Source organism: Brienomyrus brachyistius, unplaced genomic scaffold (genome assembly GCF_023856365.1).
Source record: "Brienomyrus brachyistius isolate T26 unplaced genomic scaffold, BBRACH_0.4 scaffold55, whole genome shotgun sequence".
In the NCBI taxonomy this organism is placed as follows: Eukaryota; Metazoa; Chordata; class Actinopteri; order Osteoglossiformes; family Mormyridae; genus Brienomyrus; species Brienomyrus brachyistius.
This window is the reverse complement of record NW_026042330.1, coordinates 1,267,296-1,288,599: the sequence shown is the minus strand read 5'-3', so window position 1 is coordinate 1,288,599 and position 21,304 is coordinate 1,267,296. Positions and strand designations below refer to the sequence as shown.

Sequence of the window (21,304 nt, the reverse complement as noted above, 5' to 3'; positions counted from 1 at the left end):
GGTATTCTTTAGTATCCCTCTTACAACATCAGATTGGGTTAGAGTTATCTTTTATAAGGCATTGAAAGTTTTTTAAAAAACAGGTATCCAAAACTTTATAACCCTAAGAATGAGGAAAGTGCTCTTCAGGGTGAGACAATTTTGAATCTCCAAAGTGGTTATTCCAAAAAAGCAAATATAAAGCATTACGAACAGAGGCTGCAGGCAAACCTGCTCTTCAAAATCAAATATGACAGCCAGGTGTGGCCTTCAGGAAAAAAAATGGAAACTCAAAGACAGATATGGCTACATTGCGGTTATATAGTGGCACAACTGAAAAATCAATTACAGCCAGAGAGCTGGTTCCCCTGGATTTAGGGAAACTTCTTCAAAGATAACAAACAGAAATGTATCTGGAATTAATTTGGGCTCCTTGAGCACAACAGAAATTTTAAGGATTAGGATACTGACTGAAGTGAAGTGTAAATTAGAAAAGATGCTATCGGAACTACAACAATGTATTCCCTGGACAGCACTGTCACCCCGCCCCCCCTCTAAGTCTCACTCCCCCCATACCTGCCAACCTGTACAATTTCTAGAATCACTGGATGCATCAATGGGAAATATGAAAGGCAATAAATGTGTTTTTACCTAGCCGTTTTTACCTAGTCCTAGCCGTGAAACTACACTTATGCATTTATTCATCTTTACAAGGCACAACAGCGTCTTAAGATGCCTGAAGTGATCAAACCTCCCTTTTCCCATCCTTACTTTGTCTTACAGGGGCACCATAGAGAGCATCCCGACCAGCTGCATCTGACCAGCTGCAACTCCAGACCAGCTGCATCTCCGTTTGGTACAGCAGTGCCAGTGCTACAGACCAAAATAGACTGCAGAGGATTGTCAAAACAGCTGTGAGAGCTTTTTTCCAAAAGCCATCAGACTCCTGAACATACTACCTTCCCACCTACTCCCACACACACACACACATCTGAACTGTCAATAGACTTTGTTTGTGCACTTTACACATGAGTCTATATGCTGCTACAGGGCTACATGCACAAAACACACCATAAGAACATAAGAACATAAGAACTATACAAACGAGAGGAGGCCATTCGGCCCATCAAGCTCGCTTGGGGAGAACTAAACTAATAGCTCAGAGTCGTTAAAATCTTATCTAGCTCTGATTTAAAGGAACCCAAGGATTCAGCTTGCACTACATTATCAGGAAGGCTATTCCATACTCTGACTATGTGCTGTGTAAAGAAGTGCTTCCTTAAATCCAGCTTGAAATGTTCTCCCGCTAATTTCCACCTATGGCCACGAGTTCGTGTATTTAAACTAATGTTGAAGTAACTATTTGGTTGAACAGCATCCAAACCTGTTAGAATCTTATATACCTGGATCATGTCCCCCCTCAGTCTCCTTTGCTTGACACTGAACAGATTTAGCTCAAGTAACCGTTCCTCGTATGACATTCCTCTAAGACCAGGAATCATTTTTGTGGCCCTACGCTGCACCTTTTCTAAGGCCACAATGTCCTTTTTAAGATATGGTGACCAAACCTGCACACAATATTCTAGGTGAGGTCTCACCAAGGAATTGTATAATCTTAGCATTACCTCCCTTGACTTAAACTCCACACACCTGGAGATATACCCCAACATCCTATTGGCCTTTTTTATTGCTTCCCCACACTGGCGAGAATGGGACATGGAAGCATCAACATACACACCAAGGTCTTTCTCATGATCAGCTACCTTTATTTCAGTGACACCCATGAAATACCTGTACTTTATATTTCTGCTCCCTAGATGGAGTACCTTACATTTATCGACGTTAAATTTCATCTGCCAGGTATCGGCCCAGTCACTAATTAAATCAAGATCCCGCTGTAGCTGCTGAGCCACTAATTCAGTATCTGCTAAACCACCCACCTTGGTGTCATCTGCAAATTTCACCAGTTTACTGTATATATTGGTATCCATATCATTTATGTAAATTAGGAACAATAGTGGTCCTAAAATCGAACCCTGCGGTACCCCACTATGAACGCAAGCCCACTGTGACATTGTGCCTCTTATAACTACTCGCTGTTTCCTATCTGTCAACCAGTTATCAATCCAGGTCGCTACGGTACCTAAAATACCTGTCGCTTTGAGTTTAAGTAGGAGCCTCTTGTGGGGGACAACATCAAAAGCCTTTTGGAAATCTAAGTAGATGACATCATAGGCCTTCTTATCATCAACTTCCTGAGTAGCTTCCTCAAAAAACTCCAACAGATTCGTTAAACAGGATCTACCTCTCCTAAATCCATGCTGGCTATCCCGCAAAATGTTATTGGAGTCCAGGTAATCTACCATTTTCTCTTTGATTATAGCCTCCATAACTTTACCAGTTATACAAGTTAGACTGATTGGCCTATAGTTAGACAAATTACTTCTATCCCCTTTTTTGAAAATAGGTATTATGAAGGTGTGCTTCCAATCAGAAGGTACCACACCTTCAGATAAGGATTTTTGAAAAAGTAAAGTTAAGGGTCGGCAAATAATATCCCTCATCTCTTTTTACACTATAGGTAAGATGCCATCAGGGCCCTGTGATTTATTTATTTTGAGCTTAGCTAGGCTTTGCAAAACATCTGCTTCAGTTATAAATATATTAGCTATAGACGATGCTGGATAGGTAATAACTGGTAAATTACTAAGGTCCTCAACAGTGAATACCCGTGCAAAACTATCATTGAATTCATTTACTATATCAATGTCGTTTACAATTATAAGACCCTTACTATCCTGCAGATTAGTAATTTCAGGTTTTAGAGCTCTTTTAGAGTTAAAATACTGGAAGAAACTTTTAACGTCATCCTTAGCTTCCAATGCAACCATCCTTTCGACATTTCTTTTAGCTCGTCTAATATAATTTTTTAACTCAGCCTGTAGACTTAGATATTCCTGCTTAATTCTGTCATCATCAGTTATTTTCCATTGCTGGAACAAAGCCCTTTTCCTCCTTACTTTATACTTTATTTCCCTAGTAAACCACCTAGGTTGCAATTTCCTAGATTTATTCTTGCTGGAAACAGGTATGAAGTCCTCTTGCAATTGCAATAATGTGCTTTTAAAAAATTCCCAGGCCTCTTCAACAGTTTTGTTATTTAACTCCATCCAGTTCACAGTTTCTAGTTTTAGTCTCATACACTTAAAGTCAGCCTTCCTAACATTATATATTTTTGATTTGGACTTAGCTCTTCGAACACTAAACTGAACCTCAAATTTGACCATGTTATGATCGCTACCGTCAAGTGGTTCTAAAACGTCTAATTTACCAATCCTGTCCTGGTTATTAGAGAGAACAAGATCAAGAATGGCATCTCCCCTGGTAGGGGTGTTAACAAACTGAGTAAAAAAACAATCCTGTACTAATTCCACCATCTCCAGTTCATTTTCTGAAGAGCCAGTGACAAAGTCCCACTGCATTCCTGGTAGATTAAAATCACCCATAACTACCACATAATTTTTATTGCTCATAGTCCTAATATCACTGTATAACAATCTGCTTTCCTCAGCAGCTATATTAGGTGTTCTGTAACAAACACTGACAATTAGGCTATTTGAGTTTTTAGCATCTAATTTTACCCATATTGCTTCCGTAGTTTTATTTATATCAGTAAGTTCCCTTGCCTGCAAGTTTTCCTTTACATATACTGCAACACCACCCCCCTTTTTTCCTATACGATCCTTACGGAACAATGTGTAACCATCCATATTATATTCATGTCCATCCTTTTCACTCAACCACGTTTCAGTTATTCCTATAATATCATAAGAGTCCGATGAGATAAAAGCCTCTAAATCATGAATTTTATTCCTAATACTCCTGGCGTTTAAATACAGACAACAAAGGGTAGGCCTATTACGGTGCCCACTTACAATATGATTATTTGGGGCTTTCCGTTTCCCCCCACTGACATAGTTAACTAACCTCCCTGCCCCCCCAGTCCCTAGTTTAAACATTCCTCAACTACTCTACATATACGCCTCCCCAATACACTGGTTCCCCTCTGGTTCAGGTGCAACCCATCCGGCTTGAACAGGTCCCACCTGTTCCAGAAGGTCCTCCAATGCCCCATAAACCTAAACCCCTCTTTCCTACACCATCCTTTTAGCCATGCATTTAATTTCTTTATCTCAGCTAACTTAGCCTGACTTGCACGTGGCACGGGGAGTATTTCGGAGAATACCACCGTGGACGTTCTGCTTCTAAGCTTATTGGCGACTTCTATAAATTTATCCTGCAGAACAGCTCTTCTACCCTTGCCTATGTCGTTGGTGCCAACATGCACCACGACAACTGGATCCACCCCAGCTGGGGCCAAAAGCTTGTCCACACGATCTGGAAGGTCTCCTACCTGGGCACCAGGCAGGCAAGACACCGTACAGGACCCTCTATCACGCGTGCACACATAACTGTCTACTCCCCTAATAATGGAATCCCCCACTACCACAACCTCCCTCTTCCTGGGGGGAGGCGGCTCCTCAGTGCCCAAGGGCCCACCTGCCTCCCCAGTCCGTTCCGGCTCTAAAGCTGGAAGAACCTGAAACCTGTTCGACACAGTCACCTCAGGTGATGCCGCCTCTGCAACGTGTGTATGCCCTTTCCTGCGTCTACAACCAATGCTACAGGTACAGTATACTATATTGAAATGCTACTGACCGTACTCACAGAAAATGAAAACATAATTACACTGCACTAAGCTTATATTTGTACTCCACTCTGCTGATGGAGGCAGCTGATGCAATATTTACACAACGTGTGAATGTTAAAATATCCTCAGTACTCAATTGTACATATAGATTTTGGTTAATTCTTGTTTAGAGTCCATCCATTTTCTGTAGCCATTTGTCCTATTCAGGGTCACAGAGTTTTTATTACAATTATTTGCATGTTTCATTCTATTCACCTGAACCTTTATTATTGTAACCTGTATAAAATGGAGCCACGTTGCCTCGTCTCACTGAGGTGAGATAAGGAACATGTGCTGATTACAGCAGGTTGCTATACTCATCACACAACAAACCACCTCAGGGATGAGAACCTGAGTGCAGCTGTGTGATATTTTAGCACCACACTAGTCCAATGGAACAGTGTGGATTTTTTCAACCAACCAGTTGAGTATAGAGTCACAGTCACAGAGTACTCAACTGGTTGGTTGAAACAAAATCTTGGTCTGGATTTGTACTTTGTGGACCTGAAATCTCCACCTCTGCTAATAACTTTAACACTGTTTATAAAACATTAACTGTGTCACTGCTTGCATTTCAGTTTGTTGCAATACATCTGCCCTCTCCTGGTCTTGTGGAATATTACTGCATGCATTGACTGTAACCATCCACATCTACAGCCAAATGCAGCATGAACACAAGTGGCTGCGCAGAGAGCACACAAAAGTGCACATGGAAAAGTAAAGTATGAACTAGGATTTAGTATTTAGTGATTATGACCCCCACCTGCGTCTTGTTAGTCCTTGCCCCAGTGTTTGGTTATTGTCAATGGCCTGCCACTGATTCTTGTTTAGTCCTCTTACCTGTGTATATATGTGCCTGCCTTTGCCCTGTTCTTTGTTACTTAGTGCATGTGATACCTGCCAGTGTTTCTATGTGATTTTTGTCGATGGTTTTGCTTGTGGTCCCTCTGTTTGTCCTCCCGTATAGTTCCACTTTTGGGGCAATTTGTCTGGAAATAAAACCCGGTGTAGATCTTCATCCATAAAATGTGAAGCAGTAAAAAGATTCATAAAATGCGGGCTGCTTTCACCCTTCCCTTTGCTGCCACTAAGAGGTGTTACTTCAACTTTGGGAGAAATAAGTCTCTGCAGAATGGAGTAGTGAGTGTATTGAAAATTGGGCAGGGGGAAAGGTGACGTGTGCAATAAAGCAAGCGTGTCAAAAGGTTATTTGTATTGCCCAACAATTCTGTCAATACACATTATTTCAGAGAGACCAGACATTTACCAAACATATGTCAATCAATATCAAGTCATTGCATATCAAGCAATGACTATGATTAACAGATATATATAATTAAATGCCGGTTTCATATTAGTTCATGTAGCGCAAGACATTTCCTATGTATGTTTACACTTTCTGTCATACTTTCAAAACGCGCAAAGCAAATTATGGGAATGGTTCTACTCTCCTTGTCACACACTGTGTTCGAGTTCAAGGGTTGCAACCTTCTAAGGCTGCATTCAAATTTTGATAATTAGTAACTTGGTGATCAGTGATCATTGTTGACACACCACAACAAAAAGTGCCCTCTGCAATTAAACCCACATGTGACATACACTGTAAAAAATGACTGTAAATTTACAGCAAATATTCAACAGTATGGTACTGTAATATTGTTTTACGGTATTTTACAGTATTTTACAATGCATTGTAGGTATAAATGATATTCAGAGTCCACTTACAGTAAAATCAGTTATACTGTAAAAATTGACAAGTACCTGTATTTTTCAAAATACGTACGTATTCTTGCTAAATTCTGCATCACTTATTTTATTTAGTTTGAAATAATACAAATATTTGAAACGTAATATTTCAACTGTTTTAACAGTTTTACATATTTTAAAATACAAATATTTTCTTAGTGATCAGCTATATTTGATGCATTATCGTCAAGTAAGGTCATTTTGGCGGTTAGAAGGCGTTGTGCTGTTTGAACTGAAACAGGCGCGAAGGAGCTGTCTTTAGTTCGCCATTGCTGGCACAGAGAAAAGCGACAATTGGATGTCAAGGTGAGTATACCATGTTTCTTGATTTATTTATTTTTTTGTCTGTTCAAGTGGTGGGCACTCAGTTATTTTTAAGAACTAAGTAGTGGATATTATATATTTTAAGGTTTAAGGTATTGGAGCTTCATTGTTATTTGATAGTTATCGTTAGATGATATAATTAACATTATTATATTTTGGTCCTCTTGTTATCAGTATTACGTTAACTTGGTATTGGTGCTTAATTAGTTTTTTGCTAGTGTGCTAGTTTTGCTAGCTAGGTGAAGCTAGCTGTGACCGCAGAAGAAAGAACGTGTGATATTTGTGTAAAAGATTTCAGATCATCAGATTTTGTCTTCACAGTTGTTTTAACACATTCAGCTAAAAACGCGAAGAGTTTCAGTTTGCCTCATTATTTCTTATAAGCATACAAGCAAAATGCGAAATTATTTCAGGGGAATTCAGATTGTAGTGTGAAGTTTGATTCAGTTTTTAATAATCTCATTCATTTTCATGTCTGCCATGGGTTACCGCCTTGCATAAGGCATGATTTGTTTGAGGGCATTGTGTCTTCTGACCTTTCTTTATACATGAACCGGTTAGTTTCAGAGAATTTTTCATACCAGCAGTTAAATTGTCGCATTACTACCTTTAAGTATATAGTATAGTAGTTGAGTTGCTAATGGCACATTTTAAAGAAGAAAAACGGGACCTCATATTCCAGACAGAGGTAAGCATTTCAGTTTTAAAGATATGTATTTTCTTTAATGGTATATTACATTGCAAATGTATTCATTTACAACTGGACGTAGTTACCCTCTACTTTATTGAGTTTTATTTTTCTGTTTTGTACTTAAAGACTTAAAATAATAAAAAATATTTTTGTGTCTGGGGGCGGCATGGTGGTGCAGTGGTTAGCACCTCTGGGACCCGGGTTCGAATCTCCGCCTGGGTCACATGTGTGTGGAGTTTGCATGTTCTCCCCATGTCGTCGTGGGGTTTCCTCCGGGTACTCCGGTTTCCCCCCACAGTCCAAAGACATGCTGCGGCTATTTGGAGTTACTGAATTGCCCGTAGGTGTGCATGTGTGGGTGAATGGTGTGTGAGTGTGCCCTGCGATGGGCTGGCGCCCCATCCTGGGTTGTTCCCTGCCTCGTGCCCATTGCTTCCGGGATAGGCTCCGGACCCCCCGCGACCCAGTAGGATAAGCGGTTAAGAAAATGGATGGATGGATGGATTTTTGTGTCTGACTAATTTTTGTCCACTGTGTTGTTATTTTACAGGAGACAATCACTGCAGCTGATATTGAGAGGACCTGGTGCCTGCCAGAGAGTCCAAGGCTGATAATTCTTGGTTTAATCTTACTTTTCATCAGCTCAATTTCTTGTTCGGTAATACTTGTTAACATGTTTGAATAAATTTTGATGGTTGTAGGGTGACGGCTCTAGTACACAGAAATGGATGATTGGAATTGAAGGCCAGGTGATTCGCCAAGGGGTGCAGCCAACCTTCATGTCTGGATTAGCAACACTCTTTGTGTGTTACTACAACTTCAACCTCCAATACCAAGATGCACTCTTGAATACCTGCTTGCACTCTTGAATTTATACAAAGGTAAAATTTTGTGACATTGACTTTTCAAAAGTGAATTACATTAGAAAATCCTTAGTTATAAACCTTATTAGCAACAACACTATGTTCATACTCACAGACACACTAAACTCAGACAAAACAACACACACAGACACACATTCAAAGGCCTTCATAAATATACCACACACGTTTCCAGACCGACACAAATATACCACACACATTCACAAACAGAAAAACACTAACACACACAGACATACTAAGAAATACATTCACAGACCGACACAAATATACCACATACAGACACAATCATAGCATATAGAGATAGAACAACACTTCACACCCACAGACAGACACACCAGGACATACATTCAGATAAACACAAAGGTAAACAATTTTCCTTGTACAGACAGATTGATTGTGCATGTTTTTTTTCTTTCAGAAATTTCTTCAAAATCAGCCCAGAGAGAGGGTCAAAGGTAAGCAAAGGAAAAATGAAGAGCAAGAAGACAGGAAAGTTAGTCCAGAAGAAGTCTGTTGCCATCAACCCACACGTCTGCTCACTAATTAGAAAGCTCACTGAGTTTGAATGGGACTTCATATAAGGTACCTGAAGCATTTTATTCATGCACATAAAGCACTATTTTAGGGTATTATATTCATTTATAGTTTTGTGTCTGTCTGAACTGATTTCAATAACTTGTTGAAATCTTAGAGTCAGAAGTGATGTGAAATTTACCTGTGAAACTAAAATGGTAATGATACTGTAGATAGCAGGGTTTATTTATTGCTTGTGTACTTCACTGTTTGTAGGGATTCTGCCGAACGTGACCACCTGGAATGATGGAATATGAGGAAGTTTTTTTTTTTTTTTTTTAAGACTTCAACCTGCTTCTGTTCCCTTCACATACTATTGCTCCTGTGAACTTTATGGTAGTTTGTTTATTCCTTATTTCGACAATTAGTTTTGCATTTTTGAAAATCACAATTTAAAAGATTTTAAAATTACACGCTGGTGAAACGGGGCGGCATGGTGGTGCAGTGGTTAACACTGTTGACTCGCACCTCTGGGACCCGGGTTCGAGTCACTGCCTGGGTCACATGTGTGTGGAGTTTGCATGTTCTCCCCATGTCGTCATGGGGTTTCCTCCAGGTACTCTGGTTTCCCCCTACAGTCCAAAGACATGCTGAGGCTAAATTGGAGTTGCTAAATTGCCCTTTGGTGTGCATGTGTGAGTGAATGGTGTGTGAGTGTGCCCTACGATGGGCTGGCCCCCCCATCCTGGGTTGTTCCCTGCCTCGTGCCCATTGGGATAGTCTCTGGACCCCCGACCCAGTAGGATAAGCGGTTTCGAAAATGGATGGATGATGGTGAAACATTGGAAATGTAAGAATTGTTGAACATTTTCCATTAACATCTTTATATAAAATTAATGTTTTTGTAAACTAAATGAAATATGTTTTTTCTAAAAACTTACAGTAAAGACATAACAGAACATAATTATGGTTTCAGTGTATTTTCTGTGTGTGTATCAAAAGCTTAATTATAGCGTATAACAAGTCATTTAAATCACTCATTGTCTACTAAGCTGGAAGGCACAAGATATACTGTAGGTTAGATAGCATGCATGCATGCATTGTTTCATTAATATGCCTTAACATAAGAAAACTATAGTAAATATAAACTGCACATAAAGGCATGCAAACTTTCACAATAAAAGGATCAAGTGTACTCTAGTATTACATTAATTCACATACTGTATATACTGTATTGTTATATTGAGATATTACAGCAAATTACATTAAAATGAATACAGTAATGAACCGTAAATTAAATGTACATGAAAACATTACAGAAGTTTCTGTAGTTTTACAGTAATTTACAGTAGTTTAGGTATACTGTATTATACTGTGATTAAAGATATTACAATAAATTACAATAAAAACAACGCAGCAATGAACTGTAAAATAAATATACAGTGGCCTACTGTAAAATTTACAGTACTGTACTGGCGTCTGTGCTGCCAGTAATTTACTGTAAAATATATGGCAAAATTTTTTACAGTGTAGTAGGGGACAGCTAATTCAGTACCTGGGAAGTAGTACCTTGCTGGTCAGGGATTCAAACCAGCAATTTTTCAATCACAAGTGCACTTCCCTAACCATTAGGCTACCACTGCCTCAATTTGATGATGTAATGCACCACAGAGGTGGACAAAGACATCCCATTTTGAAGGCTCCTTCAAATGCAGTCTCCTCCTTTTCCCACTCCGCAAAGCATGCACCCAGTGGATGCATTGCAACCCAATATATCCCAAGATTCATCGTGCAGAGATAAAGATGGTGTGTCCTGACTAGGTGATAGGAGTGATGCTTCGGGACTCAAGGGTAAGGGCAGGAACAGCTGGTGACGCAAATAGGAAATTATCAGTAGGCCAGAGAGGCCACGGCTTCTGTTCTGCTTGACATGCCCACCTTTTGATACACCCATTAACCTTTCAACATGCCCACAAATGTTTCAGTATTCCCACTTTCCTTTCGATACACCCACTATTCCAGCTTGCATAAGCCAATACTGGAATTGAAGGCGACTGGTCTCAGAATTCAGTCATTTCCAGTTCCTCACCTCTACAAGGTGTCAACAAAGTTTGAGGAAAAACCTTGAAATACTTTTTTCAGTTATCGTTCTACCAAGATCCACTGTAAAAACTGCCCTTTGCTTTATCATTATGTGGCACTAACTCAATTTTGGGTCAATTTGTCTCAAAAACTCAAGAAAGTTCACCATATAATGACTCTGCAAAGTCAAATACTTTTTCAACGAGATCTCTCTACAGCAGTGGCAGACCAGTCCCAAAAGATCAACCATTCCCCATGCAGGGAACAGAGGGAGCATAGGGCTAGTTGTCACACAGGTGAGTTGTCATACTGGTCTTATTTACAAAACCAGAGGGTGCTGCTTAAAAGCTGAATACAAGGTTTGTGTTTCTACTTAGTCTGATGTAATGTTCTGTCTGAGACAGGCCAGCAATACTGTGAGCTGAGGTGAGCACAGATTTATTATTTTTTGCACTCTAAAGTCGAAAACCTGAACATTAAATTGTACGCAGTTTTCTTCTTCTAGTAAAGCATGCACTGAGTTATATATTTGTGCTTGAAAGAATGTGGTGTCTATATCAACTTTTTTTGCCAGGATACTCCCTGCCTTATCTTGTCCTGCCTGTCATTTCCCTATTTGGCCAGCAGATGTCACTGGCCGTCCTGTTGCTTTTCCTGTGTTTTTAGTGTTTCCTGATGTTTCAGTTAGTGGTGGACAGTACATCGGTGTCATAGTCATTACCAGTGTGATTGTGTGCCATGAAATAGATTTGCACTATATAAAACACCAGAAGTCTAAAGTCTAATTATACAACAGCCTATTAATAAAAATAAAGCATTTTATTTTCTTCAAAGCTTCAGTTGTAACCTAAGTACTTGTCCTTATATAACATATGTAACCAGTTAGTATATATGTGTGACGCCCGCTCCGTCCGTTCCTCGTGTGTGCCACGCCCTCTAATTACCCACGTGTGATTCCCTGATTGTGCCCAGTCATGTCTTGTTTCCTGCTACCTTGTTTCTTGTATTTAAGTTGTGTACTAATCCAGTGTCTGTCATTGATGTTACCCAGTGTTTGTCCGTGCCTGGTCCTAGTAAATCCTGTTTTCCCGAATCTTGCCTGTGTGCCTGCTTCCGCTCGCTCGCCTCTCTGCCCGCTCACCAGGCGATCGCGAGCCGTCCCGTGAAAGAATGACAGACCAAAACAAAGCGGCTTACATCTCCGAGGAGGAGTACTTCCGCCTCGGAGATCGAGTGGTTTATTGGAGATCCCAACCCTGGATCACGGAGGATCTTTCCGCGTGGAGCCTCGTCCGCCGGTGTACGGAGACCCTCGAAGAGCTAGCCCTCGACCTGGACGTCCGCTTGGCCGAGGAGCTGCACGAGGGTCTCCGTCAAATTGCTCAGCTCCGGACCGAGTGCTCTGCCGCTCCCAGCGAGCGGGGACCCGTCTTCTAGCTCCACCTCCCGCCACTGCCAAGAGCCAGAGGAGAAGAAGGAGGGGACCAACGATCGCCCCGACGATTGCCTTGAGGGCATGTGCCCTCATCCCGCCAGCCCTCCCGGAGGAGGATCGGGAGAGCTCCCCGATCACCCGGATGGCCCCCAGCTCTGCTAAGCTGCCTCCCCAGGCAGCCTCTCCTGTCCGGAGAGCACCGGTCCCGACTACGCCGTCGGAGCTGTCGCCGCTGCCCGCGGACCCCGCTCCCGTGCGGCCGCCGCTGCCCGCGGACCCCGCTCCCGTGCGGCCGCCACCGCCCACGGACCCTGCGCCCGTGCAGCCGCCGCTACCGCCTGTGCAGCCCGCACGGCCACCTTCGCCTGCGCTGCCACCACTGCAGCAGCCTGCAGCTCCCGGGCCGGCGCCCCCACTGCAGCAGCCTGCAGCTCCCGGGCCGGCGCCCCCACTGCAGCAGCTTGCAGCTCCCGGGCCGGCGCCCCCACAGCCTGCAGCTCCAGTCCCTGACCGCGTTCCAGTCCCTGACCGTGTTCCAGTCCCTGACTGCGTCCCTGACCGCGTTCCAGTCCCTGACCGCGTTCCAGTCCCAGAGGCGCTCCCTCCGCCTGCTGCAGCCCCAGAGGCGCTCCCTCCGCCTGCTGCAGCCCCAGAGGCGCTCCCTCCGCCTGCTGCAGCCCCAGTGGTGCGCCCCGAGTCTCCCCTGACTTTGGCCCCTGAGACTCCTGCTCCCGAACCCCCTTCGACCCAAGGTCCCAAGGTGGTCCCAGAGGACTCCACCGAAGCTCCTCCCTCTTCGGAGGTGGAGGAGCTTGAGTGGGACCCCTCGGGGACCCTACTTTTGACTTTTTCACCCTTGCCCCGACGTGCCCGACCCCGACCAAGGGGCCTGGTGTCTGTGTCCCGTAGGGGGAGAGGGCATAGACGCAGGACGGGGGTCCCTCCCGCCCGGCCCCCTGGCTCGCCCTCCTTCGCCGGCGGTGTGGCTCGCTTGGCGCCTGCGGGTCCTGGCCCACCGGGTCGGCAGTCGCCTGCCGGTCCCCCTTCGACGCCTCGTCCCCCTGCCTCTGTCCCTCGTCCGGCGTCTCGTCGGGCCCCTGCGGGTCCCCCGACTGCGGCTCCTCGGTCCCCTGCGGGGCCTCTACCTCTGGCCCTTCCCCGGACGTCGCCGCCTGCGGTGGCTCCCCCCTCCTTGGGACCGTCGCCGAGAGCCCCTCCTGCTTCCTCGTCCCCTTCCCCGGTGGCCCCTCCTGCTCCCTCCTCGGCCCCTGCCTCGGTCCCTCGCCCGGTCTCCTCGGCCCCTCCGGGGTCCCCTCCGGCTCCGGCCGCCTGCAGCCCCTCCGGCTGCCTCCCGTCGCCCGCTGGGTCTCCCTCGGGCTCCCCTCTATTCCCCCTCCTTCTCTCCCTTCTTCCCTGCCTCTGTTCCTTCTTCCTTTCCTCCTCCTTTCTCCGTCCCTCGTCCCTTCGCTCCTCCTCCCGTTTTTGTCCCGCTGTCCTCTGTTCCCGGTCCCTTTGTTCTGCCCCGCTCCGCTCCTGGTTTCCCGGTGTTCCCTCCCGTCACTTTTGTCCCGCCTGTTCCCTCCGCATCCCCGTTTCTGGTCTGTCTGTCCGCTTTTCCTGTCCTCTGTGGTGTCCTGTCTTGGCTCCTGCCCCTTTGTCGGTTTTGCCTGTCTGTCTTGTTCCCTGTTCCCTGTTGATTTTTTTGCTCTTGTCTTTCTTTCCGGTCTTGCTTCCCTGGTCTCGTCCCGTCCATCGCCTCCTCCGGGGCGCGCCCGGTGCAGCGCGCCTTTGGGGGGGGGGGTTCTGTGACGCCCGCTCCGTCCGTTCCTCGTGTGTGCCACGCCCTCTAATTACCCACATGTGATTCCCTGATTGTGCCCAGTCATGTCTTGTTTCCTGCTGCCTTGTTTCTTGTATTTAAGTTCCTGTTGTGTACTAATCCAGTGTCTGTCATTGATGTTACCCAGTGTTTGTCCGTGCCTGGTCCTAGTAAATCCTGTTTTCCCGAATCTTGCCTGTGTGCCTGCTTCCGCTCGCTCGCCTCTCTGCCCGCTCACCAGGCGATCGCGAGCCGTCCCGTGACAATATGTTATTCTCGTTGATTTTTCTCTTACACACTCTGACAGGGCATCACGATAGCAAATAAAAAAATTCAAAATAAACAGATTTTGTGTAATTATACATATGAAACAAAATAACCTGGTTACAGACACCCACAAGATGTACTTCAGCTTATGCAGCCCTTTGTTTGGGCTGATGTGCCATTAGTGTTAATAACAACAGCGAATCTAACACTCTCAACAAAAAAGCCGTAATGCTTCTAACTGAGTGGCTGCTCTGTCCTGAAACCGTAAAGCTTAAAAGTTTTCAAATGCAGTACAGTGGTACCTTGGAACACAAACTTAATTCATTCCAGAAGGCTGGTCAAGTTGTGATTTGGTTTAGCTCCAAGTCATATTTCCCCAAAAGAAATAATGAAAATGAATTCCGTCCATTCCAGACCACCCATGATGCCTATTTAAATTTATCTACTTACCTAATGACAAAACGTATTAACAATCAACATAAAACTAATACACACATAAAAAAGCGCACATACAAAAGCAATAAAGGTGAAATAAATGACAATTCCATACTCTGAAGCGAAAGTGCACCACCTTCAAGTCTTGCTTGCTATAATTTCATAGTTTCTACAGTTCCTCTCATTACTTTCCTCTTTGGTTTGCTGCTATCACAGCTTACTTTCTTAGGGGTCATGATTACGACATTTACTAAATGTACTGTAGATACAGCACAAAAAAAATCACATCAAACACAGGAACACAGCTTTCACACGGCAAACTGGGTGGGGAGGACCCGCAAGACTGAGAGTGATTCATAGGGATCAGCATCCCAGTAGGTCTGTTTGCCTTTGTTTCAGCCCATCGGAGACATGTCTCAATCCATACAAGTTTCAGTAGGTCTTTATTTTTGCGTGTTTTGAGTTTTCAGTTGAGTAAAGTTGGGCATTTTTTGCAGTAAAAAGCATCAAACATAAATTGATTGTGTTTTTATTGCATTATCGGGTGTGACAACTTACGCACTTAAAGTGGTATGTCATTTAAACAATATGATGTATGGATCCCAGGATATTTAAAATACAGTGAAAAGTGTAACAACTACACTACAGTTATTTAGGGGAATTAACATTTGGGCGAGTCTTTCCTCACTGTGCCTGGGAGTGGAGCAAGGTATGCTGTATGCGTCTCCAGACTGTGGGTTCATTCTGTCAGTCCAGCAGTCAGTAGACCGTGTGGGCATATGATCATAGCAGTCGCTTTGACCAGTAACCAGCATGGCAATGAATCACCACAGCATGCCTTGTGAACTACATAGGCCTTTTTTCGATCGATGCTGCATATGACACTAGCAATTCCACAGTAATAGTGGGGCGGTTCGCAGGAGCTTATGTTCAAACACCCGGGGGGGGCTCATGTATGATTCATGGAGATTTCACAATTAACAGAACAAGTCTGTCATGGTCAGTATCACACAACACAAAACAGCTGGTTACATTTGATTCCTTTTAAAATGAGCGCACACTTTGTATAGGGTGGAATCTTTTAAAAAATAACTTCCCAAAAGACATATTAATAAAGAACATGAGATAGTTGTATGGCTAACATAAATGTGACTGGTTAGAGAGGAATACGATGTAAAGTGGATATACGACCTAGACTAATATATCGAATATACATATGCATAAATGGATAAAAACAAACGACCCAAAACTACTGCGCCAAAATGTTCCCACATAAGTATATGGAAAGCAACATAAAACAGTAGGCAGTGATGTAAATAGGAAATAAAAAGTAAACTGAGGTTTCTTATTTTTAGGCCAATTTTGTATTTGCAAACCTAACAATGTTTGTGAAAACAGACACCACTCCAGAACAGATACTTTGTAATTCTGTCTTAGATTATGGCATAATTAATTTCCTTAAAGAATGGTAGCCCGGTATATCCACGTTAAATCCACGTTTAAGGACGTTACTGCTGACTACTATAATGGCCTTCTAATTCATAACCGTTTTTCCACAATCAAAATCCCACTTGCAAAGTAAAATACAACAGCTGCGTATACATATAAGGTTAAATAAGTCTTTCCTCGCAGGGGGACAAGGGTTGCACTAAAAAGCTTTCCTCGGTGGAGATCTGAGGTCCTAACTATAGAACACTGCCTGGCCACTCCTATACAGTAACAGTGTGTACTTAATTGGTGATAACCTGAAACATAAAAAGAGCATCACTCACTGTTACGGCTCCGCACTGCCTACGCCATCATACGTTAAAATTCAGACCAAAGCAACAGTTTAACAGGGTTTGGGGAAAATATGGTAAATTAAAAGGGACGCAGTTTTAGTTCCCATTTCTGCCGGAAAGACAACCTGCGACGCAATGGTGGTGAATTCATTAATAACCACATGGATTAAAAAGAAAACATTTACTGATATTTTGTATTATATTAGGTGGCGATCTGGTAAAATGTTAAATAACCGCTGAAAATTCATTTAAACTTGATCTATCACAGTCGCTGCAAATGATTTTATGTTGATATATAGAAAGCAAACGTCTTCCTAAATAGCACTTTTCACGAGTTATCTTTTTATGCATTACACGACCACCACTTCACCGAATCGTTAGGTTTGTTGCAACTACAATTTGTACGCGGGTTTCCTTACCTGTGAACCAGAATTATCAAAAATGTCCATCTGGATTTCTTGGGTTGAGGTTGAAGGCGTCCTAGACATACTACTTTTTTGTACCATTTATTTTATTTTAATGACAGATTATTATCCTGCGTATTTTTTCGTTTTCTCAATATTGGTGCTGTTGTTTCATAATATACTGCCCAGTATTATTTATTCTCCCATCGCTTATTGCTGCACAATAGTACTACCCATCGCACGGACAATAAACCACAGACCAGAGCTGTGGTTGGTGAGTCCCGCCCCTTTAATAGTGCCCACCTTTGCACCAATCACAGCTCAGCACAGCGGAACGAACACGATATAATTGGACAGACCGCATGGCTGTTGAATATTTAGAGACCTAGTGCATAGAGCATGAAGGTAAATATTTCTCATCCATGAAGCAGGCCATCGATGCATTGCACAACATGGGTAGAACATTCAAACAGGGCTAGTCAATAGATGCCCAGGACACCAATGTCTGTGGGGGCACCGACTTACCAACCAATTTCACTTTGCCTCAGAAGGGGGCGCCGTCGGTGATACTCGCCTAGGGCGCCACATCGGCGACGACCGGTACTGCATTCAAACAACACATGCACAGCGAACACGGGATTCAAACATTTATGCCAACCAGAATATGCATTACATTACATGCCACCCATTACATTACTTGTTCAGCAGACACTTTCGCCCAAACTGATGTTGAGAATCAGAGTGCAAGATAAGCCACTCCGTGGAGCAACTGTACCTCAGGGCCCTACTTTAAAGTTACTCAGCCGACCACCGTATATGTAGGCGTATTTTCACGGTGTATTTTACCCGTGAAATTATTTTTAACTGACAATACTCGTAAAAATAACTAAAGATTATACTTGGGAAATGGGAAAATCATATCAAATTTAATAATTTAAATAAGTAATAATCTGAAACTACTGTAGTCTGCAATATGATGTCCCTACTCATATGCTACCCTCTTAACCAACCCGTGGCCTATGGTAAATAAAACTGCAAAAAGCTATAGGTATGGTTTGTAATCCTACAGATATTTTGGCAAAAAAATATCAACCGGGACATAAAATTAGAGAAAACTCTTGAAGTACACCCTATCTTTATTAAAAGAGAACTAAAATAAAAATTCTAAATTGCGCGGATTATTGTCCTTCATCGTTCATTAAAAAATTAATTTATTATGAATCAACATACATAGATACAGGTTTTTAGGTCACTCCGTTTTAGCTTTTTTTATTTTTTTGAAAGAATGTGTTCTAAGTCAACTGCTTTAACTGCAGTTTAGCCCGATCTGCAATTTAGCTTTAGCCCGATCTGCGTCTTGCCAGAATTACAACTGATTAAGGATACTAAATTACGTCCTGTTCTGGATAAAGTAAATATGTAGAATCTAGAACAAACAAAATAGTCCATCTCATTTATACAACAAATATTCTTGCACAATGCAACGTCCCCCATTTTCGTTTTTCTGTAAGTGATGTCGATCCTGAATTTACGCTGAGCTCACACTCATACTTATTATGTAATTTAAGCAAATGTGGTGTTTTTTATTCTGCTTAGTAAGCAGTAAGAAATAGATAGCAAGCTTAATTTTTCCTTTTCAGATTCTACTAATTTTAATGTTTCCGCTAAATATTTTAGCAAAAAATATAAATATCGATTGATCTATTTATAAACGTAATAATTACTCATCTCGCAATGGGCATGGGGCTTGTAAAAGCACATTTTAATAGTACTCTCTACCATATAACAAAATGGGGACAAAATCAACAGGTGATGTTTCATTTCTAAGGAACATTATTTTAAAATTAAATTAAAACATGAGGACGGTGTGTGTCTTTCTGGGTAAAGCCTCTGTACCTATGATCAGAAGGTCACCAGTTCAAGTCCTAACCCCTGCACAATAGTTGCATGTTTGTGGGCCCCTTAGCAAGGTCCTTAAGGTAACATGATTGTTAACACACAGTGCACAACAGAGATATGTGCCTTCTACATTTAACCCATATGTGACTGCGTGCCATAGAAGAGAGAAGCTATGTTAGCACCCAGGGAGCAGTGCTTAAGGGTGGTACTTTGTTCTGGGTACCTCAGCAGCAAAGATTTGAACCACCAATCTTAAAATTACAAGTGTGGTTCCCTAACCATTAAGGCACCACTAGTGCATGATATTGAACCCTTGATTGTGACACCCCCAAGCTTGATCTCACTTACATGTGCGTCTTGATGGGATAAGCGAAAAGGGACATTCGCTACAGGGATGAATAAAGTGCCACTATTCTATTCTACGTTAAGACACAAAACTCTACACTAACATCAAACTTCTGTTCATTTTATGCGCGTGGCATCTAAGTTGTTGCTTTGGCGCCCTCTTCTGTACGGTTGGCAAATAGCATTTCAGAAGATACAACGTCTACTATGATGGAGCATGGGTCAGATTTCTCACCCCCTACAGACACACGCACACACATGCGCGCGCGCGCACACACACACAAATACACACAAAATAAACTAGATCCTCTCAGTCCTCCTCAAGTACTCTACCACCACCTTGCATTTACAGCTGAAAATAGTTATTTCAAACTCGTAAGATTTATTTCCTTTTCTTTGCACTTGTTGACTACATACTACCTATTCTCCGAGCTTTTATTAAATAGAAATAAAACAACAGTTTCTAGTGCCTGACACTATGACAGTTGCTTGTAGAGTGTTTTCCGACTATTTTTCAATGTACTATTCAGTGTTGCATGTCCAATCCTTATCCCGCTAATGCCTCTCTCTTCCCTCCTGCTGGATCCATGAAAACTTATTTTACCTACTTTTCATTGTATACTTGAAATATAAATAAAATATATCTCTTCTATTCATGTTAGAATGACTTCGAATAAGCAGGAATTTTGTAAATTACAAAAATGATACTCGTTGTACGGAAGTCTGTAGAGGATGCTTAAACTTTTTTTTTTCTTTTCGTTATCTCGAGATCACGACTTATTATTCTCGTGATCTCGACATAACCAAAATCGTTATCTCGAGATCACGACTTATTTATTTCTTGTGATCTCGAAATAACCCATGTCACTTTCCCATGATCTCGTGGTTTAGTATTATCCTCATGGACGAAGGCATCAGAATCAGAATCATAATCGTATAATCAGAAGACTTTATTAATCCCGGAGGAAATTGCTCACATTGCGACTGCACAATCACATATAAACACGAAGACAAGAACAATACAATATCAGTATAAAAATAGGAATTAAGTGTAAAACAAATTACGGCACATTCTAATAAATACATTATTTATATTAAAAATAAAACAAGATAGAAAATCTCTGTACAGGAATCTAGAGTACCTTTGTCTAAAAGTTACAGGTGTACAAGTGTATATTGCACAGTAAAGTAAAAGTATATTGCACCAATATCTTAAGTGATTATATTGCACTTGTTTGTAAAACCAAGTTAGACTTCAGACTGTGGAAAACATCAAGGTATATTGCACCGAATCATGGATACGAGGAAATAACTCTGTCTGTCGGTGCTAGAAAAATGTCATATTGGTGTTCGTCATTTGAGAAGGAGGATCATAAATTTGCTGTTATACCGTCGAAGAAATTATACCGAGCCTGAACAAGTAGTCAGTTTCATTACCAACCAACTGGAGAGTCCGAGACGTCTCCCTGATTACCGGATGATGTTTGAAAGATTTCAAAAAATTAGTCGTGATCTCGAGATAACGAAAAGAAAAAAAAAGTTTACGCATGTCCTCTACAGACTCCTGTACGTTCTCTAATTTTCATTACTACTGTAATAATCTGCTCAGATCCCAGCACGTACTGAAAATTATAGAGGTAATTTTGATTGCTACTGTATATCTCTTATTTTTATCTTCACCACCCACCGTAATACCATTACTGTGATCTTTTGATCCATCTTCATAGCGTTCATTTTAAAATAAGACTTCCTTTCCCATCATGCAATGGAGACGCTTCGTTTTTGGAATAGACTAATACAGTCGACATTAAATTATTTTTGTTTCCAGTCCGATTTTATTTACTTCCAATGTTGTAAAACAATGCAAAAATGTTTTTACATTATTAATAGCGTGCTATTTTCATTTTATTATTTCTTAAAAATGTTCTGTTTGGACCATTTCATCTTGAACTT

The 21,304-nt window shown here is 42.1% G+C and overlaps 1 protein-coding gene across 4 annotated transcripts in view; it reads right to left on the bottom strand.

Moving 5' to 3' along the window:
* Positions 1-17,381, bottom strand: part of LOC125724114 (voltage-dependent L-type calcium channel subunit beta-1-like) — an 83,480-nt gene extending 66,099 nt beyond the window's left edge. For all 4 annotated transcript variants that reach the window (XM_049001062.1, XM_049001063.1, XM_049001064.1 and 1 more), the window contains exon 1: positions 17,123-17,381. In XM_049001062.1, coding sequence (XP_048857019.1) covers positions 17,123-17,209 — 87 coding nt within the window. In that variant the 5' untranslated portion in view covers positions 17,210-17,381. The remainder of the gene's footprint in view (positions 1-17,122) is intronic.
* Positions 17,382-21,304: the final 3,923 nt, after the last annotated feature.